General features: G+C 39.2%; 1 protein-coding gene across 6 annotated transcripts in view; it reads left to right on the forward strand.

The window, feature by feature from the left end:
* The window catches only part of CTNNA3 (catenin alpha 3), a 556373-nt gene that overhangs the window by 468869 nt on the left and 62131 nt on the right, over positions 1-25373 (forward strand). For all 6 annotated transcript variants that reach the window (XM_064464726.1, XM_064464725.1, XM_064464727.1 and 3 more), the window contains 2 exons: positions 14451-14543; positions 22648-22829. In XM_064464726.1, coding sequence (XP_064320796.1) covers positions 14451-14543; positions 22648-22829 — 275 coding nt within the window. The remainder of the gene's footprint in view (positions 1-14450; positions 14544-22647; positions 22830-25373) is intronic.

The raw sequence follows: 25373 nt of genomic DNA on the forward strand, positions 1-25373 counted from the left end.
CCTTCCTTCCTTCCTTCCTACCCTTCCTTCCTTCCTACCCTTCCTTCCTTCCTTCCTACCCTTCCTTCCTTCCTTCCTACCCTTCCTTCCTTCCTTCCTACCCTTCCTACCCTTCCTACCCACACTTCCTTCCTACCCTTCCTTCCTACCCTTCCTTCCTACCCTTCCTTCCTACCCTTCCTTCCTTCCTTCCTTCCTACCCTTCCTTCCTTCCTTCCTACCCTTCCTTCCTTCCTTCCTTCCTTCCTTCCTTCCTTCCTTCCTTCCTTCCTTCCTTCCTTCCTTCCTACCCTTCCTTCCTTCCTTCCTTCCTACCCTTCCTTCCTTCCTTCCTTCCTACCCTTCCTTCCTTCCTTCCTTCCTACCCTTCCTTCCTTCCTTCCTACCCACCCTTCCTTCCTTCCTACCCACCCTTCCTTCCTTCCTACCCACCCTTCCTTCCTTCCTACCCACCCTTCCTTCCTTCCTACCCACCCTTCCTTCCTTCCTTCCTACCCTTCCTTCCTTCCTTCCTACCCTTCCTTCCTTCCTTCCTACCCTTCCTTCCTTCCTTCCTACCCTTCCTTCCTTCCTTCCTACCCTTCCTTCCTTCCTTCCTACCCTTCCTTCCTTCCTTCCTTCCTTCCTTCCTTCCTACCCTTCCTTCCTTCCTTCCTACCCTTCCTTCCTTCCTTCCTTCCTACCCTTCCTTCCTTCCTTCCTACCCTTCCTTCCTTCCTTCCTTCCTACCCTTCCTTCCTTCCTTCCTACCCTTCCTTCCTTCCTTCCTACCCTTCCTTCCTTCCTTCCTACCCTTCCTTCCTTCCTTCCTTCCTTCCTACCCTTCCTTCCTTCCTTCCTTCCTACCCTTCCTTCCTTCCTACCCTTCCTTCCTTCCTTCCTACCCTTCCTTCCTTCCTTCCTACCCTTCCTTCCTTCCTTCCTACCCTTCCTTCCTTCCTTCCTACCCTTCCTTCCTTCCTTCCTACCCTTCCTTCCTTCCTACCCTTCCTTCCTTCCTTCCTACCCTTCCTTCCTTCCTTCCTACCCTTCCTTCCTTCCTTCCTACCCTTCCTTCCTTCCTTCCTACCCTTCCTTCCTTCCTTCCTTCCTTCCTACCCTTCCTACCCTTCCTTCCTTCCTACCCTTCCTTCCCTTCCTTCCTTCCTACCCTTCCTTCCTTCCTACCCTTCCTTCCTTCCTACCCTTCCTTCCTTCCTACCCTTCCTACCCTTCCTACCCTTCCTTCCTTCCTTCCTTCCTTCCTTCCTTCCTTCCTTCCTTCCTTCCTTCCTTCCTTCCTTCCTTCCTTCCTTCCTTCCTTCCTTCCTTCCTTCCTTCCTTCCTTCCTTCCTTCCTTCCTTCCTTCCTTCCTTCCTTCCTTCCTTCCTTCCTTCCTTCCTTCCTTCCTTCCTTCCTTCCTTCCTTCCTTCCTTCCTTCCTTCCTTCCTTCCTTCCTTCCTTCCTTCCTTCCTTCCTTCCTTCCTTCCTTCCTTCCTTCCTCCCTCCCTTCCTCCCTTCCTCCCTTCCTCCCTCCCTCCCTCCCTCCCTCCCTCCCTCCCTCCCTCCCTCCCTCCCTCCCTCCCTCCCTCCCCTCCCCTCCCCTCCCCTCCCCTCCCCTCCCCTCCCCTCCCCTCCCCTCCCCTCCCCTCCCCTCCCCTCCCCTCCCCTCCCCTCCCCTCCCCTCCCCTCCCCTCCCCTCCCCTCCCCTCCCCTTCTTCCTACCCTTCCCTTCTTCCTACCCTTCCCTTCCCTTCTTCCTACCCTTCCCTTCCCTTCTTCCTTCCCTTCCCTTCTTCCTTCCCTTCCCTTCCCTTCTTCCTACCCTTCCCTTCCCTTCTTCCTACCCTTCCCTTCCCTTCTTCCTTCCCTTCCCTTCCCTTCCCTTCCCTTCCCTTCCCTTCCCTTCCCTTCCCTTCCCTTCCCTTCCCTTCCCTTCCCTTCCCTTCCCTTCCCTTCCCTTCCCTTCCCTTCCCTTCCCTTCCCTTCCCTTCCCTTCCCTTCCCTTCCCTTCCCTTCCCTTCCCTTCCCTCCTTCCTACCCTTCCCTTCCCTCCCCTTCCCCGTCCGTCACAATTATGTTACATTTTAACACGGGCTTTATAATCACAGTCTCAAGAATTGGGTATCACCAGAGATTTACTAAGCCCACTGCTATTCCATTCTACGAAGTTTTTGTGAAAATATTGGGCTTAGTGCAGATGCCTGTTCAATTCTACTTGATAAACCCTGTCATTCTGACTGACAAATTTTCGTCACTATTTTGGAGTATATCTTTTTACCCAGTTATGTGCAAACACTGTCATAGGTTCATCTAGAACCTACTTCTCTAGCTTACTTAAAAGAAAAACATGTGAAAGCATACAAAAATTTCTGCTTCTCTATCCACAAAGGGGCATTATTCATCAAAGAAATAAATTTGATTGTTTTGCCATGACTTGTTCTTGATAAATCCATGTTTGCCGTTACTCTGTTTCCTTTCAAGTTTTGCTTTCTTTTAGCAGCAAGCATCATTCTCTCTGTATAAAGATGAGCACTGATGAAGAGGCTGCTCGATACGGCTTTTGCCATTTCACAGAAGCATAAGCTCTGCTTCATATTGATAGTCTTGAATTTAAAATACAGGTCTGTCCAGTTCATGGGACAGACCTCTGTTGTTCTGTTGCCTTACATTTTGTGAGTTGCAGATTAATATCACTGAACAAACTACTCTTCATGTCAGAGGCTTAGACTTTAAAGTGCTTAGTTTATTCATGAAAGGAGTATAGCTTCATCCTTGCTGTCCCACAGCTCTGGTTTGTGGAGACCAGAGAATATACTCACCAGGGCCCTATTCTGACCGCAGCTTTGGGGGACCAGTAATGTAGACAGACAGACCTCGGTGAGGTTGGTGCAGTTATGCACACGCGTACAAGTTGGAATTCGTGTGCCTTACAAACCCTTCCTCTATTGAGATCCCTTGGCCATTACATCAGCTACATTCAGTAATGCCCAAAGCTGCACTAGTTCATCAGGAAAATTTCTTCTTATTGCCAAAATTAAACTTTTTCAGGAGATTTGAAACCAGATCTAGTTCTAATACTTAACTGACTGTGAAAGAGTTTTACTGAAAGTATTCATGTGCCTGAGCAGCTTTCACAAAAACTTGAAGTTATGGCACCAATGACAAACCAAAATAATTTCATTAATACTTTTATAACAAGTATTTATTAATGGCTTTTTTTTTTTTTCTTTTCATGGAAAAGGTCTTTGTATTCAGTTCTGTTATAGTAAGAAAGACTTTTTTTTTCTGTTTTAAACCCATTACCGTGGAATAAAATTATTGCTGGTCAGCTCCAGATACTGATTGAATTTAGGCTGGTTATGGTTAAATCATATTTAGTTTCATTAGTTCTTTTAGTTCACTTACTGTTCAAGTCAGATAATACTGGAGATCTCGGAAAGACCAATTTCATTCCATGCAACCAAGCAAGATTTTATTGAGTTACAATTGGCTGCAGTTATTCTGCTTTTTATGTACCTGAGTTAAAAATAAGGGAAGTGGGGTTTTATGGTCCCTAGATGAGCAGTGAGCACCTCCAAAATTCCCTAGTTATTTAAGCAAATGCACTCTGATTTATTGCAGCTATAATAATCAGAGTATTAGAAAATATGGCCTATGAGAAAAATGCCAAATGGGTTAGTCTTAATTAGCCTAGTGAATAGAGTAGCAGAAGGGGAGAGAGAAGGGAAAGCTATGATAGCCATTTGCAATTACATAAAATGTTGTTGCACAAGAAGGGAGGAAATCTGTGTTACGTGTTCATAATGGATACAAAGAGAATAAGCTCTGACTACATGGGGAAAGATTCAGTTTAGAGATCAGGAAAACCAAATTTCCTAAGTAATATTTTGTTAAATTTTCATAGATACTAAGGCTCTTTTGTCTGTCTTTGCATCATTTTTATCTATGGCAGTCTGTGTTTGTAAATTACAGAGTTAGGTTGAATATCTCCCCTTCCATTTCACTGGCCAGTAGAGGCTGTCAAAGATGCATATTGTGAAAAAAGATGCAAGGGGAAAATATTGATCTGAATAAACTTCTCATTTGATGTGTTAGACGGGAGTATCCCTCGCTGCCTTGTTTCACAGAACTTTGTAATGAAACTTTCCCAAATTAAATAAATAATTTCACATACAAAATCAAGAATTTTCCATAGACTGTTAAATGCATGATTTTTTCAGAAACAAGACCTGAAATAAGTGTTCTTTCGAGGGGTGGTTGCAGGGTGTGTGCGGGGGTGGTGGTGTTTAATTCCACTTCACTTGGGGAGCCTACTTAGTAATAAAGGCTATCAGCCTCTTAAAGCAGAATCAAATTACTGATTTGTGACAGGAAGGCTGGTTTTGACAACGATCTGCTTAATGGGTTATTTAGTTCCACATCAGCTGGCGCTGATCACTCAGTTGAACAGTTATTGGTTACTGAATGACTAAATGTGGGTGGATGCATGTTCTGGGCACCAGAAGCTTCTTGATAATTAGAAGCAGGAATGGATATAGGATTCACAGCTAAGGTGGTTTTATTTTCACTGTCTTAGTGTCTGGGAGGAACATCTGTTCAAACTGAGAAGTTTACATTTCAACAAGAAGTCATAGGTGGGAATGTGTGGGAAGGATGACGGTAGTGTTACCTGTGCATTCAGAAGTGCGCTGTGCATTACATTCTGTATTTTTACAATTATGCACAAGTTTTTGATTGACAGGCTTATTCTGTGTACCTTGTTTTAAGGTGGTATACCATACTTAGAGGTCAGAGAGTAGAGAGGGTTGGTTGAGACTGAAGAGACTTGAGAAGATCTTGAGCCTGTGGATAATCATTTCATCTACTGCAGTTTGAGAAATGTACTTGTCAGTGGCAGACTTTTGCTAAGGGATATATTCATCTATCCAAGGGATTTTTTTTTTTATTGTGATCATTTAGCATAATTCATTTAACAGAAGGAGATGGATTTGGAGTGTTAGAGTGTTGTGGTTTAGCCAGCAACTCAGCCCCACGCAGCCACTCGCTCACTCCTCCACCAGTGGGATGGGAGAAGAATCAGAAGGGTAACGCTTGTGGGTTGTGATAAGAACAGTTTAATAATTAAAATTAAAATGATAACAACAACAGCAGCAACAATAATGCAATGGAAAGGAAAACAATGAGAGAGACACAAAACCCGGGACGGGGGGAAGGGGGAATGAACAACCAAAACAAACCGCACGTGATGCAGCCGCTCACCCCCCACCGCCCCAACCCCACCAGTCCCCAGCCGCGACCGCCCCCCGGGCACCAACTGCTGGTTGTGGCATCACATGGTATGGAATGAGCATCCCATTGGCCAGTCGGGGTCAGCTGTCTTGGCTGTGGCCCCGCCCCCGCTGGCCTCTTGCCCACGTGGCTGAGCATGGGAAGCTGGGAAGGTCCCTGGCTAGGACAGGTGCTACGGTGATGACAATTATCTCTTTCTTGGCCAAAACCAGCACATTTCATCCTCCCACCATGCACCGCTGTGTGATGTCTAGCTCCATCTTCCTGATCATCTCCTCATAGGTTTTGGCAGGCTGCTCTTAGATGCCCTTAGATGCCCTGAAGCCACCTGGTCTCTAGGCGCAGAACAAGCTGTGTTCCCTCAGCCTCTCCTTGTAAGATGAGTGTTCCAGCCACTGTCTTGATAGTCAGAGGACCTCGCTGCAATCACGTGTCTTCTCTGTATTGGGTGGGGGCCAAAACTGAATGCAGCATTCTGGGTGCTGTCTAATAAGAGTCAGATAAAGGCAGATAGTCACTTCCGTCAACTTACTTGCCTTGCTGTGGTTCATAGGGGCCAGGATGCTGTTGGCATTCCTTGCTGCCAGGGCACACTGCTGGCTCCTGCCCAGCTTGCTGTGTGCCAAGACTACCAGGTCCTTTTCAGCTGATCTTCTCCCTAGCCAGGCAGCGCCAGCTTGTTTTGTAGCAAGGGGTTCTCCCTTCCCAGCTGCCAGAGTTGGCATTTATCCTCGGTGAATTTTCTCAGTTTCCTGTCAGCCCATTCCTACAGCATGCATAAATCTCTCTGGATGGCAGTCCTCCCCGTAAGCTTATCAGCTGGTCACCCAGTGTGGTGTCATCTCTAGACTTTCTGAGTGTGTACTCCATCACCTCCTCCAGACCCTTGGTACAGATGGTAGTACAAGAACCGGTTTTAGGATATACTTCTGTGGTACTCCTGTTGTTCCCAGCCACCAGATAGGGTAAAACCCATGAACCATTGCCCTCTGAGCCTGATCATCCGACCAGCTTTTATCCATCTAGTCGTTCAGCCATCCAAAGTCTGATGTCCCAGCTTGGTTACAGAAACTGGGAGATGGTGTGAAATGCCTTTCTAAATGATAGCCACTGTTCTCTCATCCAGAAATGTGAGAAAAGGTAGTCAGGTTGAAGAGGCGCGATTTACCCTTCGGAGATCCATTCTGATGGTTTATAATCGTAGCTGTGCCCTCTGTGTGCCTTGAAGCACGTTCCAACAGGAGTCAGCCCATTATTTTCGCAGGGACTGAAGAGAGGCTGACCAACCTGTACTTTCCCAGTTTGTTCTTCTCTCCTTTTTTGAAAATGGGAACTATTGTGAATATTTGAAGAGTCAAAATGCAAAGCATCTGGTTGCTTTAGTAGTTAGCCAGTCGTACAGTAATGACGTTCTAGACTACTTTTAGTTCATACAGATGTGACAGAGAAAACAAGTTCTACTCTCTTTTCATTGTTGGAGTAACGTTCAAATGTTGGAGTAATGTTAATAAATAAAATCTTTTATTTCAAACACAACAATAAAATTTGTAGGTCATATATAATTTATAAAGATTACTGGCAAAAGTGAGAACATGGCTCAATTGGCTCTTCACTGTCTGTTTTCAAACAACCTAAGAAGTATTTCCGTTATAAATGAAATATCTTAGTTAGCCTCCCACTAGATGGAGCAAACGTATGTGAACCCAGCAGAGGAAACGGAATATATTTTCGATCAGCAGAACAACAAATCACTCATATTAACAATGACTATTTAGTTCTCGTTAATTATTAATTGTCTTAGTTTAAAATGGAAGCTTCTAAGCCGTCTAGTGAAGCTTCCTACTTAATAAGCATAAGCAAAAGATACACTTTGCATGGAGCTGTGTATCAATTGTCGTGGTTTTCATGGAGTGAAGACAGGGACTTTGGTTACAACAGAGTTGTATGATTGTAATAGCTGTGTTTGGTCATATTTTCTGTTGTTGCTATTTGGGATTTTACATTCTTTTAAAAAATGTCATACCAAAAAAGTGCTTCTTTGAAATGAAATAACTGGAAACAAGTAAACAAGCTTTCAGGTTCCCCAGTGAGTCCTCAGGTACCTGATGAAGAATTTGTACTCTTGAAATTTTAGCTTCTTTTCTGATCACGCTGTTTCATTTTATCTGTAAATCTTATCTTCCTTGTATCTTTTGACCCTTATGGTTACAATACCGTTACTAATTGTGAATTTCAGGCAGCTTTCAAGTTTCCCCCAACTTTTTAGATTTAAATATGTGTTCAGTGCTTTTACAATAGCATAACTTGGTCAGTATTTTCAGGAGTAAAACTGTCTTCAGATTGTTCTAGGCATTATGCAGGAGTGGCATACCTATGAAGTACCACCAGTGCTTCAAGGGGTACAACCAAACCTCAAGAAGGAATGAAAACAGGGCTGAAGTACAGGTTTTCAGCAAGAGGTGTAACTTAGGATAGAAGGTAGATGCTAAAACTCTCTGTGCCAACTTACTCAGCTGTAATAACTTCACAGTTTTCACTTTTAAAAGGTGTTCAGATGGCAGTTCTCAAAATTGCACTTTAAACTTCAATTACACTCCTCTGCTCACATCCTTCCTATCTCCCAGGCCGTCTATCGAGAAGACTGTTATCCTAACGTATGCTCAGTGGGAACTGAAAACACAGGAATTGTCGCATGGAGCCAGACTATTAATCTGTCTAGCTGTTTCTAATGGTGGTTGATCTTAGCTGTTTTGTCTTAGTCCCCTGAGCAGAATGTTTTAAGTTGGCTTATTGTTAAATGAACAAACAAAACCTCCTAACATCCAGTAGTAATAAGGTAACTTCTGTCCCATACTATGAGTTCACAGCATTTATTATTTTTAAAACCTCAACTTTTTACCATATAATACAATAATTTTTTTTATTAAAAACTTCCATCTTTCAGTGTTGAAGGTCATAATTTATTCTCTTCATTAATTAAACTGTTTGGTTTTCACCAAAGGTTATGCTCTCACCACTAATCTTACCTGAAATTACAGCTTAAACATGTAAAAAACCTTTTGCACAATTTTCTCTGTTAGTATCAAGAACTGTTTGTCATGTACATTTGAAAATGAACTATCTGTAATGTGTACAGCCTGTGGCAGGATAATGATTTTACTATTATTTGGTGACAAATTCCTTGCCAGCAGTTGGTGACAATATTGCTATCAAAGGCAGAGTTCTGATCTCTGGTTTAATTAATCATTTGTTAGCTTTATATTCATAATATCCCAAATAACATGGTATGCAAAAGATGTCACTTTAAGGGAGGTGCCAAGAATAGATTTAAAGAAGAGACATGTGATCATTTTTTATGATAAATACGGGGGAGGGTATTTGCCATAGCATTGAGATGTCACAATATTGACAAATAAATAACATAGGATTTTAATTAGTCCCGTATAATGTGGGGTTTTATTGTTTTCAAAATAAAACTCAAAATAATTGCTTTTAGCAAAAACCTGAAAAGGGCATTTAGGGAATAGATAGCAACAATTACCTGAGATTCTTACTAAATCAGTCAGGAAAAATAAATAATACTTGTGATTTCTTGTTCTCCCTCTAGTGCGTCAGACCTCTGGCAGCCTGACATCTGGCAGAATTAAGTGTGGGATAACGGTGGTATTGTGGCTAATACACAAAAATATCAGACACTAGCTAAATATTTGCAGAGGGCCCATTTGTGACACATTTGCCATAGTTTGTTACACTGAATGGCATGCTGGTTGACATGAAATTTTCAAAATACGGCATTAGTCAAATGTCCAGAGTAGAACAGATAATCTCTTTAAATCCATTCTGTTCTCAGTGAAGACATAGAATCAGAATAGACAAATTCTGATGCTCCTAGAGTGCATAAAAGCATTTCTGTTGCTGCTGTAGTATTTACATACTGCAAATAACTTTGTATTTTCAGTGATATAATAAAGATATCACTTACCAACTTAGCTCCTGTATTAGGTATTAGTCTGCACTGAATTTTAGTATTCGTTTGGGAAAAAGAATGACTGATAGAGGGTGTTGAAACCAAGATAAGATAAAGCGTCAAAGCATACAATGATAGTCTAAAGGTCAGCATTTAATTGAATGTTAGATAAGAGGAGATAGTTTCCTCATTTCACATCATGCTGCCTCTTTGTCCATTTACACTGTATGTCTTGAGATTTTAGATTTGGCTCTGCAGTATTTTTTAACAGCTGAGACCCTTTATTTGTAGGATTGATGATTTCATGGGTATATGTGACCTTTAAAAATGAGTGATCTAGATAAAGCTGTTAGGATAATCACTTTCGAGGAGGGTTTGCATGAAAAACTGTGTTGGAGAAAATGCTGTGAAACCTAGTCAAACACATTGTTCTACAAAGCTTGGATTAAAAAGCAAATAAGCCAAAGAGCACATTTGCACCCAGTTTGGAAATACTGGCAGAGATCAAAAGAATAAGGCCAGGCCTTAGTTTTATTAATTATTCTCTTTAAAAAGCTAGTAGAAAAGCAAAATAAAAGGTTTGTCAACAGAGAATGGTTTTCATTTCATAGATGAAAAGGTAATTCATACCCTGAGATCACCCATGCACAATAGTAATGACTTTCTATTGCAGCTTGAAGTAGAATACCAGCAAAGTGTAAAATTCATCAATACTAGACTTGACTATAAATATGATTTCTAGTCCTCAGCCTGAGCCTTCAGTAGCAAAACCATTGAGAACACAGATTTATTACAAGCATTGAAATGTGGAAAGGAATAGACACTACTTGTATAACATGTCAGCAATAGTAATGTAATTATAGTCTTAAACGTACAGGGCCATACTTGAATGCATTTATGTTGGCGTCGGCAAAGGCGTCTCACAAATGACCAAAATCTCTCTCAGAATCGTGGGCCAGGAGCCGGGCAGGCATCCCGTCCCATCTCACGCCTCTGCTCTTTCAGGCAGCTGTTACATAACCTTGGTTTTATGCTGCTCAGGCTTCATCTTATGATTGATTCCTCCCCTCCTCCAGCACCCCTAGGGGAGACTCTTCAAGAGTTCTGCTCCTACGACTGCTGGAAACCTTCTTCTAAATTTTCCTGTTTGAATTTATTTCCAAACCCTTTTTACCACAGTGCTTCACACATGAGTTTGTAGTGTTATTGCTGGCTGGAGTCTTGCACAGGACTTAATTTTACCTCAACATTCTTCCTTGTATTTACTAGAATTTCAATACTTTGTATGTCTTAGTAGTAAATTTGCCATTTATGTCTTGTGTACATCCTGTGATGTACAGATATTTAATAAATAGATTTTAAATAAATAGTGGATCATGAAAGCAATATGAAAAAATCACAAATCTTGCATTGAATTACATAAATCAGCTTCCAAGGAGAGAAAACAATTGTGTTACTACTATTGTTCTCATTCTTATGGTGGGTGTTTTTTTCAATTTTTTGCACTTTGTGTCTGAAAATGGTTTAGTGTTTGTGATTCAAGGTTTGATAAATCAAGAGCTTCTTTCTGCTTGAAACTTCGTCCTTGGTCTTTAATAACTGGATAGGGTTTTTTCCTGAATTCAGTAGTACCAGTAGCTCAGAACCTGGCAGGTCTGGACTTTGGAGAAAATTTCTTAAGAAGAACTCAATGGGAGTGCACTCTTCTGGCTAGGAAAATGGGCTCTCTGCAAGAAAATTCTCATCCCAGCCACAAATAAACATTACAAACCTGCAAAGGGCACATGCATTATTTAAAAAAAAATAGTTTTCTGACAACGTTTGGGCCAAGAGGGCTCAGAGATGAACCTGCTTGCACTTAGACTCTGACCCAATGTTCTGAATATGAGTGAAGAACTGGAGAGTGCATCCCTATGTGAGTGCAGCTGGAAAGAGATCTCTGTTCTACAATTTGCAGTTTTGAAAGTGCCAAAACAGATCAATAGATTGATGTTTTCGTCTCTGGAAAGCTTACCTGAGACTGTCAGTTAGAGATGTCTTAACACTAGTGTCATTTTCCTGTCCTCTTTGCTCTCCACGGTTTCTACATTTAGGCTGTTAATATTTATGTAGTGCAACTTTACAGGAAAACAGTATCAGTACAATGCTACAAAATTCTCTCAATGCCTCCTGAAATAATCTTTTTGTAAACATATGCCGTTTGTTGTGGGGTGGTGATTGTATAAAGCTCTTACTGACATGACCTTAAATTCACGTACGAGTAACGTGACTGTTGCAAAATTGTGAACCGTTCTGCCCTGTCACAACATCTTGTATTCTATGTTTTATAGAAGTAAAACAAACTACCTTGGAAACATGGGGTTGGCAAACATTCCCAAGACTGTGTTAACCTAGGAAGGAATGGTGCCCGGCTATCGTGAATCCAACTTTATGATCACTGGGGGAAAAAAATTGTACCTACTGTTTAGAAAAACCTAAGAATTGCAATATATTTCTATATGTAGTAACCAAGTATTGTGTAGCTTTAGAAAGGAAGTGATTTCTTTTCTCTTAAAGCCTCTCACTGAATCAAGGCTATTACCTGCCTGAGGGCCTGATCAGTGTAATCCTGAGAAGCTAAAGTTATTCCGTTCTAATAACCTTTCTGTTATTGGTCCTCTAATAAGACTGTCTGTAAGTGTTTCAGTTAAAGTGAGTTTGTGATAGTTTTTTTTATTTCATGGATATCCACCCACAACTAAATCTGATTTTCCTTCTGTAGTGCAGGTTTTCAAAAAACTTTTGCATGGTAACAGCTTTTGGCTACTGTGGAGTTCTTACTATGTCTAATTCTGGGAATAAAGCTGAGAGACTTCATCACACTGTTAGTCTTTGGCTGGGAAAAAAAAAAAAAGTTAATTTTCCCTGCTTTACAAGTGTAGCATTACGCTCATCTTAGCCCAAAAAATTGATTGCCTGTCTGTTTTCTTGAGGAAGTCTAGGTGTATTTTTTACCACGAGCATTATAATTCTGCCAGCTTGTGCACCAGCTTTGAGTTCTTTATTTCTTACAATGTTATCTCATAGAAATTATTGTTATTTTGTTCAGTGAGTGAAATTTACTTGTGTGCTCTTGAAGTAATGGAGTGCTATTTAAACCTTGTTTCAAGGCTGACATTGAAGTCTAGCGGTTTATATACCACCCTCTGGCCATAGAGGCGCATTCCCAAATGATACGAATGTATGCAGGTGAATTTATTTAGTTTAATATAGTGCCCTTACCATGCTACAGACCCAGAAATAAAATAACAGAACCCTACAGTCTCTCTCTCAACAGGTCTTGTTTATATAGAACTTGACATGAAAAACAAGAAGGTGAGAACATATAGCAGTTCTGGATTGTAAAAAAAATACATTTGACATGATTGAAAATTGGGTAAAAGTAATGACCAGGTGTTTTCCTGCCTGCCTTTTTTTAGGATTGTCTGATAGTCCTTCTTTTGTCATGTTTCTCTTGGCACGTCAGGCTTGGGATAGTAAGAATGTCAGGATTTCCCTCTAATTGGAACTCTAGATGTCAAGCTGGTAGTAGATCATTCGGTAGTAGATCATTCAGTAGTAGATCTGTCACCAGTTATGTATTGAGTCTTTTTTTCTTTAAAATGTGAATCTACTTGATAAAGGAAAATTATTTTGAGTGTCCTATTGTATCAGCGGAACCAATATTATTTTTTAAACGGTTCATAATCCAGAAAGTTTAGTGTGACTCAGTGTGCAGTGGTTTGTTAATATGAGTAGAGTTTCTGTTAAGGTTTTATTTAGTGTCCCTTATATAGCCATGTTCATAATGCTTTTTAAATAAAGTTATTTATGATAAAATTCAGAACTCCAGTATGAGGACTTTTTTTTTTTAATATGTTGATAATTGGGAAGGAGGAAATACATGTGTAGGCCTGGATCATGTAGAAAGTTGCTCTTGTTGTAAGTTAAACAATGTTTTGATGGAGTTGCTCATGTATGGTTGAAGAAATCAGTACCCAAAACCTATGTTACCAAAACGGATTCTTTTAGCTGTGGGTACATTACAGTACATATTGTATACACAGCACAAGTCATAGACTGGCTGAAATCTATCATTTTTTGGAGTTTATGAAAAAAAAATCAATGGAGAAGAAGAGAATTTGGAGAGCATATTAAGAGAGGAGGCTAAAAATAGAATTTACATTTTTTCCCAACTTGTATAATAACTGTTAGAAGGATAATAGTTTAAGGGTTGTGAAAGCCTTATATGCTGAAAAAAGTATAAACGTAGTTACCTAACACTGTTGGAATTAGCTTTACTTTGTTGAGAAGATGGCTTGATATCATTAATTGATACCTGTAAGAACTAATTCTTCCTATCCACCTACAGACAAAAACCAGACAGCACTAAGAAAACATCACAACAGTAAAGGATAGCAAATTATCATAATGCAAACGTGTATTTTCATGTAACAAACCAGTGTTGCTTAAATGGCAGATGAGGTGACTAGAAGGAACAGACAATAGCAAACGAAATAATGCCATGTATAGAAATAGTAAATTAGGGCCACTTAATTTTTCCCGTAGTGCAGGAACTTCTGCTGCTTGATAGAATTGAGAAGTTACACTTTCAAAATGGGGGAAGAGGTGTTCTATCCCTCCCTGGCACATAGCTGACTTGGAGCACTTTGTGATGGCAGCGTAGCAACAACAATCAGCAGGATTCTGAAGCCTCTAACTCCCACTGACAAAATATTAGATCCTTTCCAGTGCTTACTAGATATACTGTGTCTAACATGGAGATAGGAGAGTGGGCATACAAGCGTTTCTGGGCAGGGATGAGTAGAGTAAAACTTGTAAAAGAGGTAGAAAAATCTCTTGGTTCAAAAAACATAGGCATCCATTCTGGTCATGTAAAGGTTTCTTTTAAGATACCTTTGCTAGCAGTGATAATACACTGTTTAAATACAAAATAACTTCCCTGAGTACCAACTTTAAAAGTCAGTGCTTTAATTAAAACATGGCTATTCTGAACTAGTTTATTGCTGTCTGACACAATTAGATTTTAGTTAGCATTTACTAACCCGTACACTGCTAGAACAGGACTGGATTTTGTTTGGCCCATTATCTTGGGCCAAATTATGTTATTGACATTAATACCAGACTTACTCAACATAAAAGACAATAACCCATTTCTACATCTTTTTCCCAGACACCAGAGGAGTTAGAAGATGTATCTGACCTTGAAGAAGACCATGATGCTTGTAGTCGTACAAGTATTCAGACCGAAGGGAAAACTGACAGAGTACGTATTACACCAGTTTATTTAAAAAGCTATTTGATTAGGGGAAAAATGCTACTGTATTACTGTTTCTGTGAAGCCACTTAAATTCATGTAGTCAATCATTAAAAGCTTGTTCAACTCTGAACAAATCTCTGAAAATGTGCAGAGGGCATAAAACAATGTGTATGACCTGAGAGAGAAAAACACAGTGTAATTAAGTTGTAAATACTTCGTGAAGATGTAGAATCCTAGAATCATACACTATCTCAAGTTGGAAGGGACCTGTAGGGATCATGGATTCCAACTCCCTGCTCCTTGCAGGACTACCTAAAACTAAACCATATGACTAAGAGTGTTGTGCAGATGCTCCTTGAACTCTGGCAGGCTTGATGCCATGACCATTGCCCTGGGTTGCCTGTTCCAGTGACCACTGTAAAGCAGACAAAAAAATTCTTATACTTACTGAATGAAATTTTAACAGATTAAAGTTTCATAAATGTGGCTTGGTCCAACAGAAGCTAGGTTAATATGGAATTTTTTATATCTGGGCCTGCAATGTGTATTAACCAAAAATAACCTTTATATATGAGAAAGCTTGCATGCACAGAACAGAAAGGAGTGTACCTGGAATCTTAGCCACGGCAGCGTGTGAATTACAGACATCTCCTGCTATGTTCATGTGTGAAGCTATTTTATTGCTTAACTAGTGAATTCATGAGGAAGTATGAAAAACTTAATACAGTATTTGACGATTTCTGTATTTCTGGAAGTTCTGATTCCCGTTTTCCTGCTGTACCATCATTTAACCTGAGAACTTCACTACATTACTGGTTATTGTTAATTGTCTACAATCAAACATTTTTAAGAGCCTGAAAACGTTTCTGAGATAGGAAGAGGTTTCTTAGTGCAAAACTGATGTATTCAGCAAACATTAATCTTCTTTATGTTTCCATTTTAAATAGTGTTTCAGCAAAACTCTATTCACAACTTTCTGAAGTGGAAAGATCCATGGAGCCAGAAATGTCTATTTCATTACTTGTTTGCTCAATACCTAGAGCAGTAACAGATCTCTCACACTTGATTGATTCTAGTATTGTTCCCATAATGGAAATTAAAAATTATAGAACTACTTGGGAAAAGGCAAAACTTTTCAATATCAAAAGAATTATGTCAAGAAAAAGGCATTTTAATTCACATTTGTTTTTCAGCAAGCACATTTTTTTATTCACCGAAGACATACTTTCCTTATTAAGACCCTAAATACTAGTGAAAACCTACTAACAAATATGAACACTGTTCAATTGGATTGCATACATGCATATCAATTACCTGTTAATTAACCGTGAGTTGATTCTGAAAACATTGTGAGAAATGTAACAACTATGTGAAGGATCACCTCATACAGTCTTATTACTCAATAAACATGATTGGCAATTAAATTATACTAGCTGCCCTTTTCAGTTAAAATTGCTCTTTGTAAATGTTAGCACATTTTCCCCATATGACAAGCTAAAATTTCTATTGTAGTTAAGGAAGGCAAGGTTCTCCTTCAAAATGTTGTCCATATAAGATGGTATGGATTTGTTTGGAACACGTACGGCTGGTGTGCTTGCATATTTTCATAATTATCTCGTAAAGAATTGCACTTGAAGGTGTTCTGTCACTGGGAAAACATTAGTAGTAGTTTGTAGATGTTTACTATCCTGATGTAGTAACAAAAGATCCACTAAAGCTTTGAAAGATCACGTTGTCACACGTGGTCTTCCACTTCTCAGATATATCAGAATAATGCTTTAAAAGGAATGTTCTTTGGAAAGGAAACCATAAATAACACATACTTCAGATGTCTCCACAAAGCAAGAATTAAATGCTGACGACTGTTGTAGGTAGGGAGCCGACTATCAGGAATCAGAGGCATAGGTTATTGCTGTGGAGAGATCTCTGGGGTACGCTTTTCCTTGTACTACACACACAATATATAACCTGCACTGTCAGTGAATTTGGTGGAGAGGTGGAAGGGACAGTTAATTGTACATAAACTTATGGTTAAAACATAAAAATACATAATACCTAAAGCAGTATTTTAACACTACAGCGTGTACATTTCTAATTTTTCTTCCATTTATCTGCAAAATAATACAATTATTTTAAATGTTCATTTTTGAGGGATATTGTAGAAGTCACTAATTAAAGCCTGATTCTATATCTTTACGTGGGAACAGTTTTCCTAGTTGTCACATTATGGTACCAGGGCCATAAGTGGCACATTACCCAGAAAAATAAAAGAAAACTATAGTTTTGTCTAAATGAGATGCATACCCTCTTAACCTAAATCAACATGTTGACAGAAATCTTCACATGTATTTTTTTTTAAACAAGCATTTGAACAAATCTATTTGCTGCTGCTGCAGAAAATGTGAACAGTGATTGAAGGCCTCTTTCTTTGGGCTGCTATTTGGTATTGGTATTTGAGGATTTATATAGAACCTGTTGAAAAATATGAAGAATCTCTATAGGGAAGATATATTTTAAGGTTTAGACAAGGATTGTCTTTTGTTCTGTCCTCTGCGGCAGATTTCCTGTGCTATTGTGAGGCTTTTGGGTGCAGTAGTAACACCAAGAATGACTGTGTTCCAGAAGTGGCATGGCAAGATTGCGGAGTAACTTTTTTCCTCCTTGAGTTCTCTCTCTTGGGCATTTCCACTACAGTACTTCAATTTTATTTATACATGCCTGTCTTGATACTAGTTCTGCATAACAGCACTCTTGATTCCTTTTACTTTGTCAGGAGTGTCATTTTTTCTTCTGTGTCACATCTCTCACTGCTCCAACAGGGAATTGGTGCCTATGAAAGCACCTTTTTTCTTTCTCTGTTTATCACAACATAAAAAAACATACCACAGCATGTAAAACCAGATGTGATGTGTATATGGCACTTGTAACAAAGGCTACATCTTAACTAGCAAATCTCATTTTCCTTATGCAGGAAAAATTCATTATTAATTATAACATCTTCAGAATCTCTCTCTCTCTAGAGAGAGAGTATAAGTTAGTAGTGAGAGGATGACAGGATGAGATTTGATCTCTTGTTTATGCTCCTGACTCTGCAAGTATTTAAGTAATCTTGGATCTTGCTCTCAGATAATTCCATATCTTTAAGATAAATATGATAGTGCTTACGGCACCGTCCCACACTGTGGGATGCAGGTTAACTTGGGCAATGTGCTGTGAGATCCCTCAGTAATTAAACTGGATAGCCATACTGATCAGTATTTGTAGGGCAGTTTTATATCCCTGAAGAAGATCCTTAGGACCAAATCCTTAGCTGCTATAAGAAGAGTTATTGCTTGTGGATCCAAGGACTAACGCAGTTTTTCTCAGCTGAAAGATCTTCCCTTGGTTGTTGTGTCTGATTTATGTAGCTACTCTGCAAGCTTATCACACAGTAATTTTGCTTGAGGAAGTTAATTCCATCATGATCAGTGTAATTCCACTGAGGTAGTTAGTGGCTTATTATCATGTGATTTTGCATTGAAGAGAAGGTCAAGAAATGTTTGTCCAGTTAATTTTCAGACTTAAAAGACAATGTACATTCTGATGGTAGGAGAAAATTTAAGTGTTTAAAGTTACTGAATTAGTGGAGAGAACAGCTTAGCTTAATTTTAAAGTTACTGCTACAAGTTAGGTGTTCATATTGAAGAAGAGGTGAAATATTTTAGCTCATACATAATCCACTTACAGATAACAAGAGCAGTAGTGCTTTCAGGCAACCACCCATCCACATTTTTTCTCAGAGTTCTGCGGACTGTTTTGTGAATGCATAGATAAAAAAAATCTGAGAATAAGACCTTCTTTTATAAAGATTTTTTGCATACTATGTTCACACAACAGTTCAGGGCTGATGAAGACTTGACTCAGTGTATATTATATTGTGAATGAGAACATCCAGGCTGAAGTACTTTATTGTTTTATTTGTATTACACCTTAAATCAGCAATCATTAATATATGTCTAAAAATATATTTAGCCTTGAAAAGATGGCCATATAAAAGTCTTACCAAACTGTCTAAGAATAGAGAGAATCCATATAAAAGCAAATACCAGGAACATGTATTAATAATTGCATAAAGCAATACTTAGAAGGGAAGCTAATTTGCCATCAAATTAATCAGCTGTTCTTACTCAAGTAACAAGTACTTTAAATCTAAGTTCCTACATTAGTATAAATGCTGGTATACATTAACAGGAAGCATGAGCTATTGTGTTAATAAAAAGTCAAGTTTAAAATATTTTGCACATTTTTATATAAACCACACAGAAGCTTGAAGTCCTCATGATAAGAAATCAAGCTAATGCAAATAACTAATGTAGTTTTGAGTAGGTTCTGCTAATAATAATTTTAACACTTAATAAATGGCAAAAGATTCTCTGTCAGGAGTCTTGATATATGTAAAGTATTTAATTTCCTTTCTAATTCCTAAGTTATACCCATTTCAGTAAGAGGAAGAGATGAAGTTAATGGAGGGCTAAAGGTTGTAACAGTATAATATTATATGCTATTATAAAGTAGGACTGGAAAGAGACCCAAGAAGTAGGCTGATCCAGCCATTTTTCCCAAGGTAGAATATATACTTCTTCCTGACATTGCATTGCTGTCTCTGTTTAGCTTATTACTGGAATCGATTGTTTATTGGAAAGTTGGAAAGTTTGTTTTTTATACCTCATATGTTGTAATTAAGACTGTTAGCCTTCTCTTCAATGGACACAGAGGAGCTGAGCTTTACTTTTTGTATTTCTTTTTTTACTTGTAGATCATTATTTCATGTCCCCTCTGTTTTCTAAACTCCAGATTAAATATCTCCAATAACCTCTATTTATCCTTTAAGACAGTGCTTTCTGTATGTCCTTTTGCTGTTTTTCTCTCCTGTGGACGCTCTTCAGCTGGTTAATGACTTCTTTAATTTTGTGTCCAGACTATTTGTATTGTTAAATGCATTACGCCAGCTGTGGTCTCAACAACAAGCACTAGGATAAGGTATCTACAATTTTCTTCTGTATGCACACTTTAGGATGAGTTTTGCCAAAAGTACAACGTTTCGATCAACTACAAATCCTCACCCACAGAACCACTGATAACCAACTGGTTGTGTCTCAGTTTTGTGTGTCTATTGGTGTTTTTTCTGAGGTGTAAAACCTTGTACAGTCTCAGCTGAAATTTTTTTTTCAGATCAGTTCTCAGGTTTCTCAAGATTGCTTTGCATTGTAAACGAGGACTCTCATATGTCAAACCAGGCCTCTTACACGGCACATGTGTGATGTGTACTCTTGGTTCTGTCATCCATGCCATTAGTGAAAACACTGAATAATGCCAGTCAGGGCAGGTCCCTTTAGATTTTCACCTCATAGACCCCTCTAGTTTGGCATGTGTTCTTGAGCAGTTTTTGGTGAGCAGTTTTCTAACCAGCATCGCATCCACCCAGTGGCAATTACGACTAGATCATATTTCCCTAAGATTATATTTAAGGATAACATGAGAACCAGTGACAAAATCCTAGTGAAGCCCAGATTCATGCCATATTGCTTCTTCATCTATAGGCCTGTTACCCTAGGACAAAGAGAAATTAGATTTAATATGACGCAATTGCCTCATCTAAGTCAACCTTTTTAGCAAGTAGTTACTCCCTGTGTGTCCTCTATTTTTATCATTACATGGACAATTTGTTCTGACCTTAAAATTGTAGTACCTGTGGTAGCGAACTGACTGAAACTTGGAAGGGGCTGAAATGAAAATAAATGCCAATCTTACATGGTAAGTCAAGTTGCAAATGGGACAATGCAAATGAGACTCCCAGCTACCAGGGATAAATAGCATTCTGAAGAGTTAATGCAAGGAAAATAAGGAAAAAATATATATACTGGGCATTTTGTAATAGAAGAAATAAAAAAATAAAAAATATCACAGCTTCTTTCGCCTAGATTTAATTCTGTTATCTGCTACTGCAATAAAAACCATTTTGTCTCAGAGGTAATGAAAAAATCATTTTCTCCTGGCGGACAAAATAAACCTGCACTCATGTAATAGCAGTCATTCAGTTCAGATCTTTATTTCACATTTACCATTATGTTATCTATTTTGATACAAAATCATATTTGTGCTTAAAAGGCTGTGTATACAGTTGTTTTATTTTGTTGCTGTACATGGTTTTAAAGCAGTAGAAAAGAAAAATTGAGGTTAGAATTGTATTTCCTTTGTTCCAGTGGATAATGTGTCTCATTCTACCTGAAACTCGTTATTGTTGGCACCTGGCAGATTACTCTGTGTCACAGTTCCCTCATTAAAATTGATCTTTCTTGTGGTTTCCAGATCTAGGCTTGTGTTCATTAACTCAAAACAGTATTGAAGATGGGGGCTAGGAAATACCATAAGCGTCCACCAACCAGCAAATATCTTTTATTTCAGAAAATGGGGAACTTCAGTTCTTTGGACTTTGTAGCTCAACTCTTTGTCTCTTTCATACCTTTCCCAGCAAGCTTATCCTACAGCCATAAGGAAAATGAGTCTTGGTCTTCTCTGGTCTGTTTTAGTTCTCTTTTTCTATTTCTTTTTTTTTTTTTTTTTTTTTAAACAGGAAAAGTATTCCTTAAAATAGTTACACTTTCTAATTCTGTGACTGTAATTATAACATAGTTATACTTTGCAAGACCTGTAATTTCCAGTAATTCAAATAAATGGGAAAATTAACCTTGTGACAGAGTTATTCAAGCATAAATAAAACCTCTGAAATGGCATGGCTTGAAAAACATACGCATTACATACTAAACCCTGAACTGTTGTACTAATTATAAATAACTCAGACACTGCCTTAACTTTCTATTTCATGGATGGTAAATGTTTTATAAACAAGAAGTAGTCACAAAATATTTATTGTTTAATTGCCACATAATTACAGTATTAATAGTTGCTGAATGTAAGTGGGAGTTCCTGATGGCCTGCAGTGCAAGAGGTGGACCACTTCACAGAGAACTTGATAGATAAAAACTGCTATGGCAGTAGAGTCATCAAGACCAAAGGCCAAAAGGTCTCCTTGCTTCCTGTGGTAGAAGGTATTATGAAGGACCAGGACTGCTATATGGCCACAAAATACCTTAGGCCCTGTCTGCTATCTGGCCTGTTTCTGACACAGCAAGTATATCTGACCTTGTGTGGAGCAGACTGATAATCTGGCTCATGAAGAAGAATATTGAGTAAAATACTTCTCTCACCATGTTGCATTTTCAGAAGTTGTTTCACTATTTATTAAATACTTTGCTAACGCTTCAATGTAGGAAGAATACGTGCATTCAGTAAAAATGGAATGCTCTGATTCCGTAGTCTGAACTTGCACAAAATGTACCACCTTTCTAGCTATACTAAACCTTTAGCTGAAACAGTTTTAGCTGGTGGAATGTTTGCAAATAGCCCAATCTGGAGCCACAGCCAAGTACAGAGCTGTGTCCTCCTCGAGCCCGGTTTGGCTGTGGCTTGTTTTGGATATTGGATGTTTTCCTGTCGGCATTCAAGATACTTTTTGGGTAACATTATTCACACACTGTTTTCTGACAGGTTAATCTGTTTATCTCATTCAAAGACAGGAGATGCATATTTGAACAACTAAGTTTTTCTCAGTTCTTAAAATGACACTGTAGAACCTTCTCAGGACAGACAGCAAGCATACCTGAAAGTTTTAGGACAATTAAACCTTTTCCTTTATTCGTTCTTACCTGGAAGAATATTGCATTTTGTAACTTGCATACTTAAAAACACTTAGGCTCCTTCATCCCTAAGAAAAACAAAAATATATCAGTCATATTTATAAAGGCTTTTTGGAACAATTTAGTCTTCTTTCTCTCACTGTGTTAATATTAATGGTTTCACGGATACCCCTGTCCCCATTACACTGAGGTAATTTATTTGGCCCAACACTATGATAGCATACAGATTTGGAAATTTAGAAGTGCTCAGGCTGGAATAGTTGGCTCAGCCACAGTGTGTTTAAAATATACATTTTAAATATCCAGTGATTGTGTTTAAAAAAAAAAGAAAAACACTCTGACATAGGCATTTTGCAAATCATTTTATGTTTCAGGCCAAGATGACTCAGCTGCCAGAGGCTGAAAAGGAAAAGATAGCTGAGCAAGTGGCTGACTTCAAAAAAGTCAAGAGTAAGCTTGATGCAGAGATTGAAATATGGGATGATACCAGCAATGACATCATTGTTTTGGCCAAGAGGATGTGTGTGATTATGATGGAGATGACTGACTTCACAAGGTAATAGAGCAAAAAAAGGGACTTAATTATTTATAAATGTTGGAGGCCATTGTCATACTGGTATGGCAGGGCATACTGAGTTCTTCATTTCAGGTGGCAGTGTCTTTACAAAATTGAGTGGCTAAGCTAGTGTAGGTAGCTTTGTCATACTACGTAGTAGTACTGAAATGCTGGGAGGTTTGAAGTTTTAAACTATGCTTATCCTTAATTTTTTTTTCTCCTTTGTCCTTTTTTATTTGTTTGGTTGGGGTCTTGGCACATTTTTAGTGCTTTATTTCTGCTCTTACTGAAAGGGAAAAAGTAAGAAAATTATCTTAATTTTAAGCTGTAGCTCCGTCTCATCTTTCTTCTTGCTCCTTGTACCATACCATGCTGTCAAGCATAAAACATCCTGTACAGAGCATATGTCTGGCAGTACACATTCAGACTCATGCATATTTTATAGAATCACAGAACCATAGAATCATTTAGGCTGGAAAAGACCTTTAAGATCATCAAGTCCAACTGTTAACCTAGCACTGCCAAGTCCACCACTAAACCATGTCCGTAAGCACCACGTCTACTGTATCATATTACTTGCTGTTACTTTCATCAGAACTGTATCATGCTGCTATATGTAGTTTTAGAGAACTGAGTGTCCTACAGCAGATAGCTTTCAAAGCTGGTGTTTCTCTTTGCCACCAGTATATGTTCCGTTATACTTGTTTACAGGAAGCAATCTTAAATTCAGTTTTGTCTGCCATGCGCTGAATAAATGTTCAGTGAAATTCATCAGATTACTAGTACTGGTGCTTGGTGGTTGTGGGGTTTTTTTGTTTAGGTTTTTTTTTTGTTGTTTTCATCTGGTTACTAATAAAATAGTTGCTGATAGGTAAGTGAAGCCTTGAAATACAAGATACAAAGAAAAATCTAAGCGTCTTGGACAAGTTCTTCAGGTGTGTAAAATAAAGAGAGTTGTATAGAGCTGAACCAGCTAACAAAGTTGGGGTCTGGCTTAGGTGTGTTCTGGGGAAGACAGTTGTTGCATTTTATCACGCTAGCACTTTCCAAATTCACCTCCATGTGAGACAGATTTCAAGACCTATATGTTGAACTCTGCAGTCCTTTAACTCTTTTTAAGAGTATGTGATTTGTATTGAGACCTTTGAAAAAGAACATATTGTTCCATAAAGTCAGTCTACAGCTAATCTCCCTCACCAAAATTCTTTAAATTATTAGCTTTCGGTTAATCAAGATTAACAAAGCCAGTTCATAGTCTTATTTTTGCATCTGTGGCTCTCAGCTGAACACAGCATAATCTGCAGTTTCGAGTCAAAGAGCAGCTGTTGTCCAATGTTGTCGATATCCAAAGAGTCCACAGAGAACTCTAAAATGATGCTGGTAAAATCATAGAATCATAGAATACCAGGTTGGAAGGGACCTCCAGGATCATCTGGTACAACCTTTCTTGGCAAAAGCACAGTCTAGACAAGATGGCCCAACACCCTGTCCAGCTGAATCTTAGATGTGTCAGATGTTGGGGAATTCACCACTTCCCTGGGGAGATTATTCCAATGTCTGATTGTTCTCATTGTGAAAAGTTATCTTCCTGTTTACAGCTGGAGTCTCCCCAGGAGTAACTTGTACCCCTTACCCCTCATCTTTTCCATGTGACTCCTTGTAATAAGGGAGTCTCCATCTTCTTTGTAGCCACCCTTTGGAACATGGTGTTAAGGTCTCCCCTAAGCCTCCTTTTCTCAAGGCAGAACAAACCCAGTTCCCTGAGCCTTTCCTTATATGGCAGCTTCCCAGTCCTTTTATCATCTTTGTGGCCCTTCTCTGGATCCTCTCCAGCCTTTCCACATCTTTTTTTGCATAGTGGAGACCAAAACTGAACATAGTATGGCAGTTGTAGCCTAACAAGTGCTGAGTAGAATGGGTTAACAACTTCTTTATCTCTGCTGCTGATGCCCTTGTTCATGCAGCCCAGCATCCTGGTGGCTTTCTTTGGTGCAGCAGCACACTGTGCACTCATATTGAGCTTGTTCTCCATGAAAACCCCCAGGTCCCTTTCCACAGACCTGCTCCCTAGGTGGGTAAACCCCAACCTGTGCAGCACTCCTGGATTATGTTTTCCGAGGTGCAAGACCTTACAGTCGTCCTTGTTGAACTTCATAAGGTAGCCCACTCTTCCAGCCTATCCAGGTCTTCCTTCAGGGTGGCTCTCCCTTCTGAAGTGTACATTTCCCTGCTCAGTTTGGTATCATCAGAAAATTCCATCAGGGTACACTTGATCCCATCATCCAGATCACGTACAAAGATTCAGAAAAGCTTTGGGCCCGATATTGATCCCTGGGGGACCCTGCTTGTGACAGGTTGCCAGTTTGAACAGGAGCTATTTACCACCACCCTCTGGGTGCAGCCTGTCAGCCAGTTCCCCAGCCACCAAACAGACCACTTTTCAAGACTCTAATGCATCCGTTTCTCTGTGAGGAGGTAGATCCAGGTAGATATGTCCACTGCTCACCCCACATCAACTGAGCAGGTTACTTTGTCATAGAAGTT

Source organism: Phalacrocorax carbo, chromosome 13 (genome assembly GCF_963921805.1).
Source record: "Phalacrocorax carbo chromosome 13, bPhaCar2.1, whole genome shotgun sequence".
In the NCBI taxonomy this organism is placed as follows: Eukaryota; Metazoa; Chordata; class Aves; order Suliformes; family Phalacrocoracidae; genus Phalacrocorax; species Phalacrocorax carbo.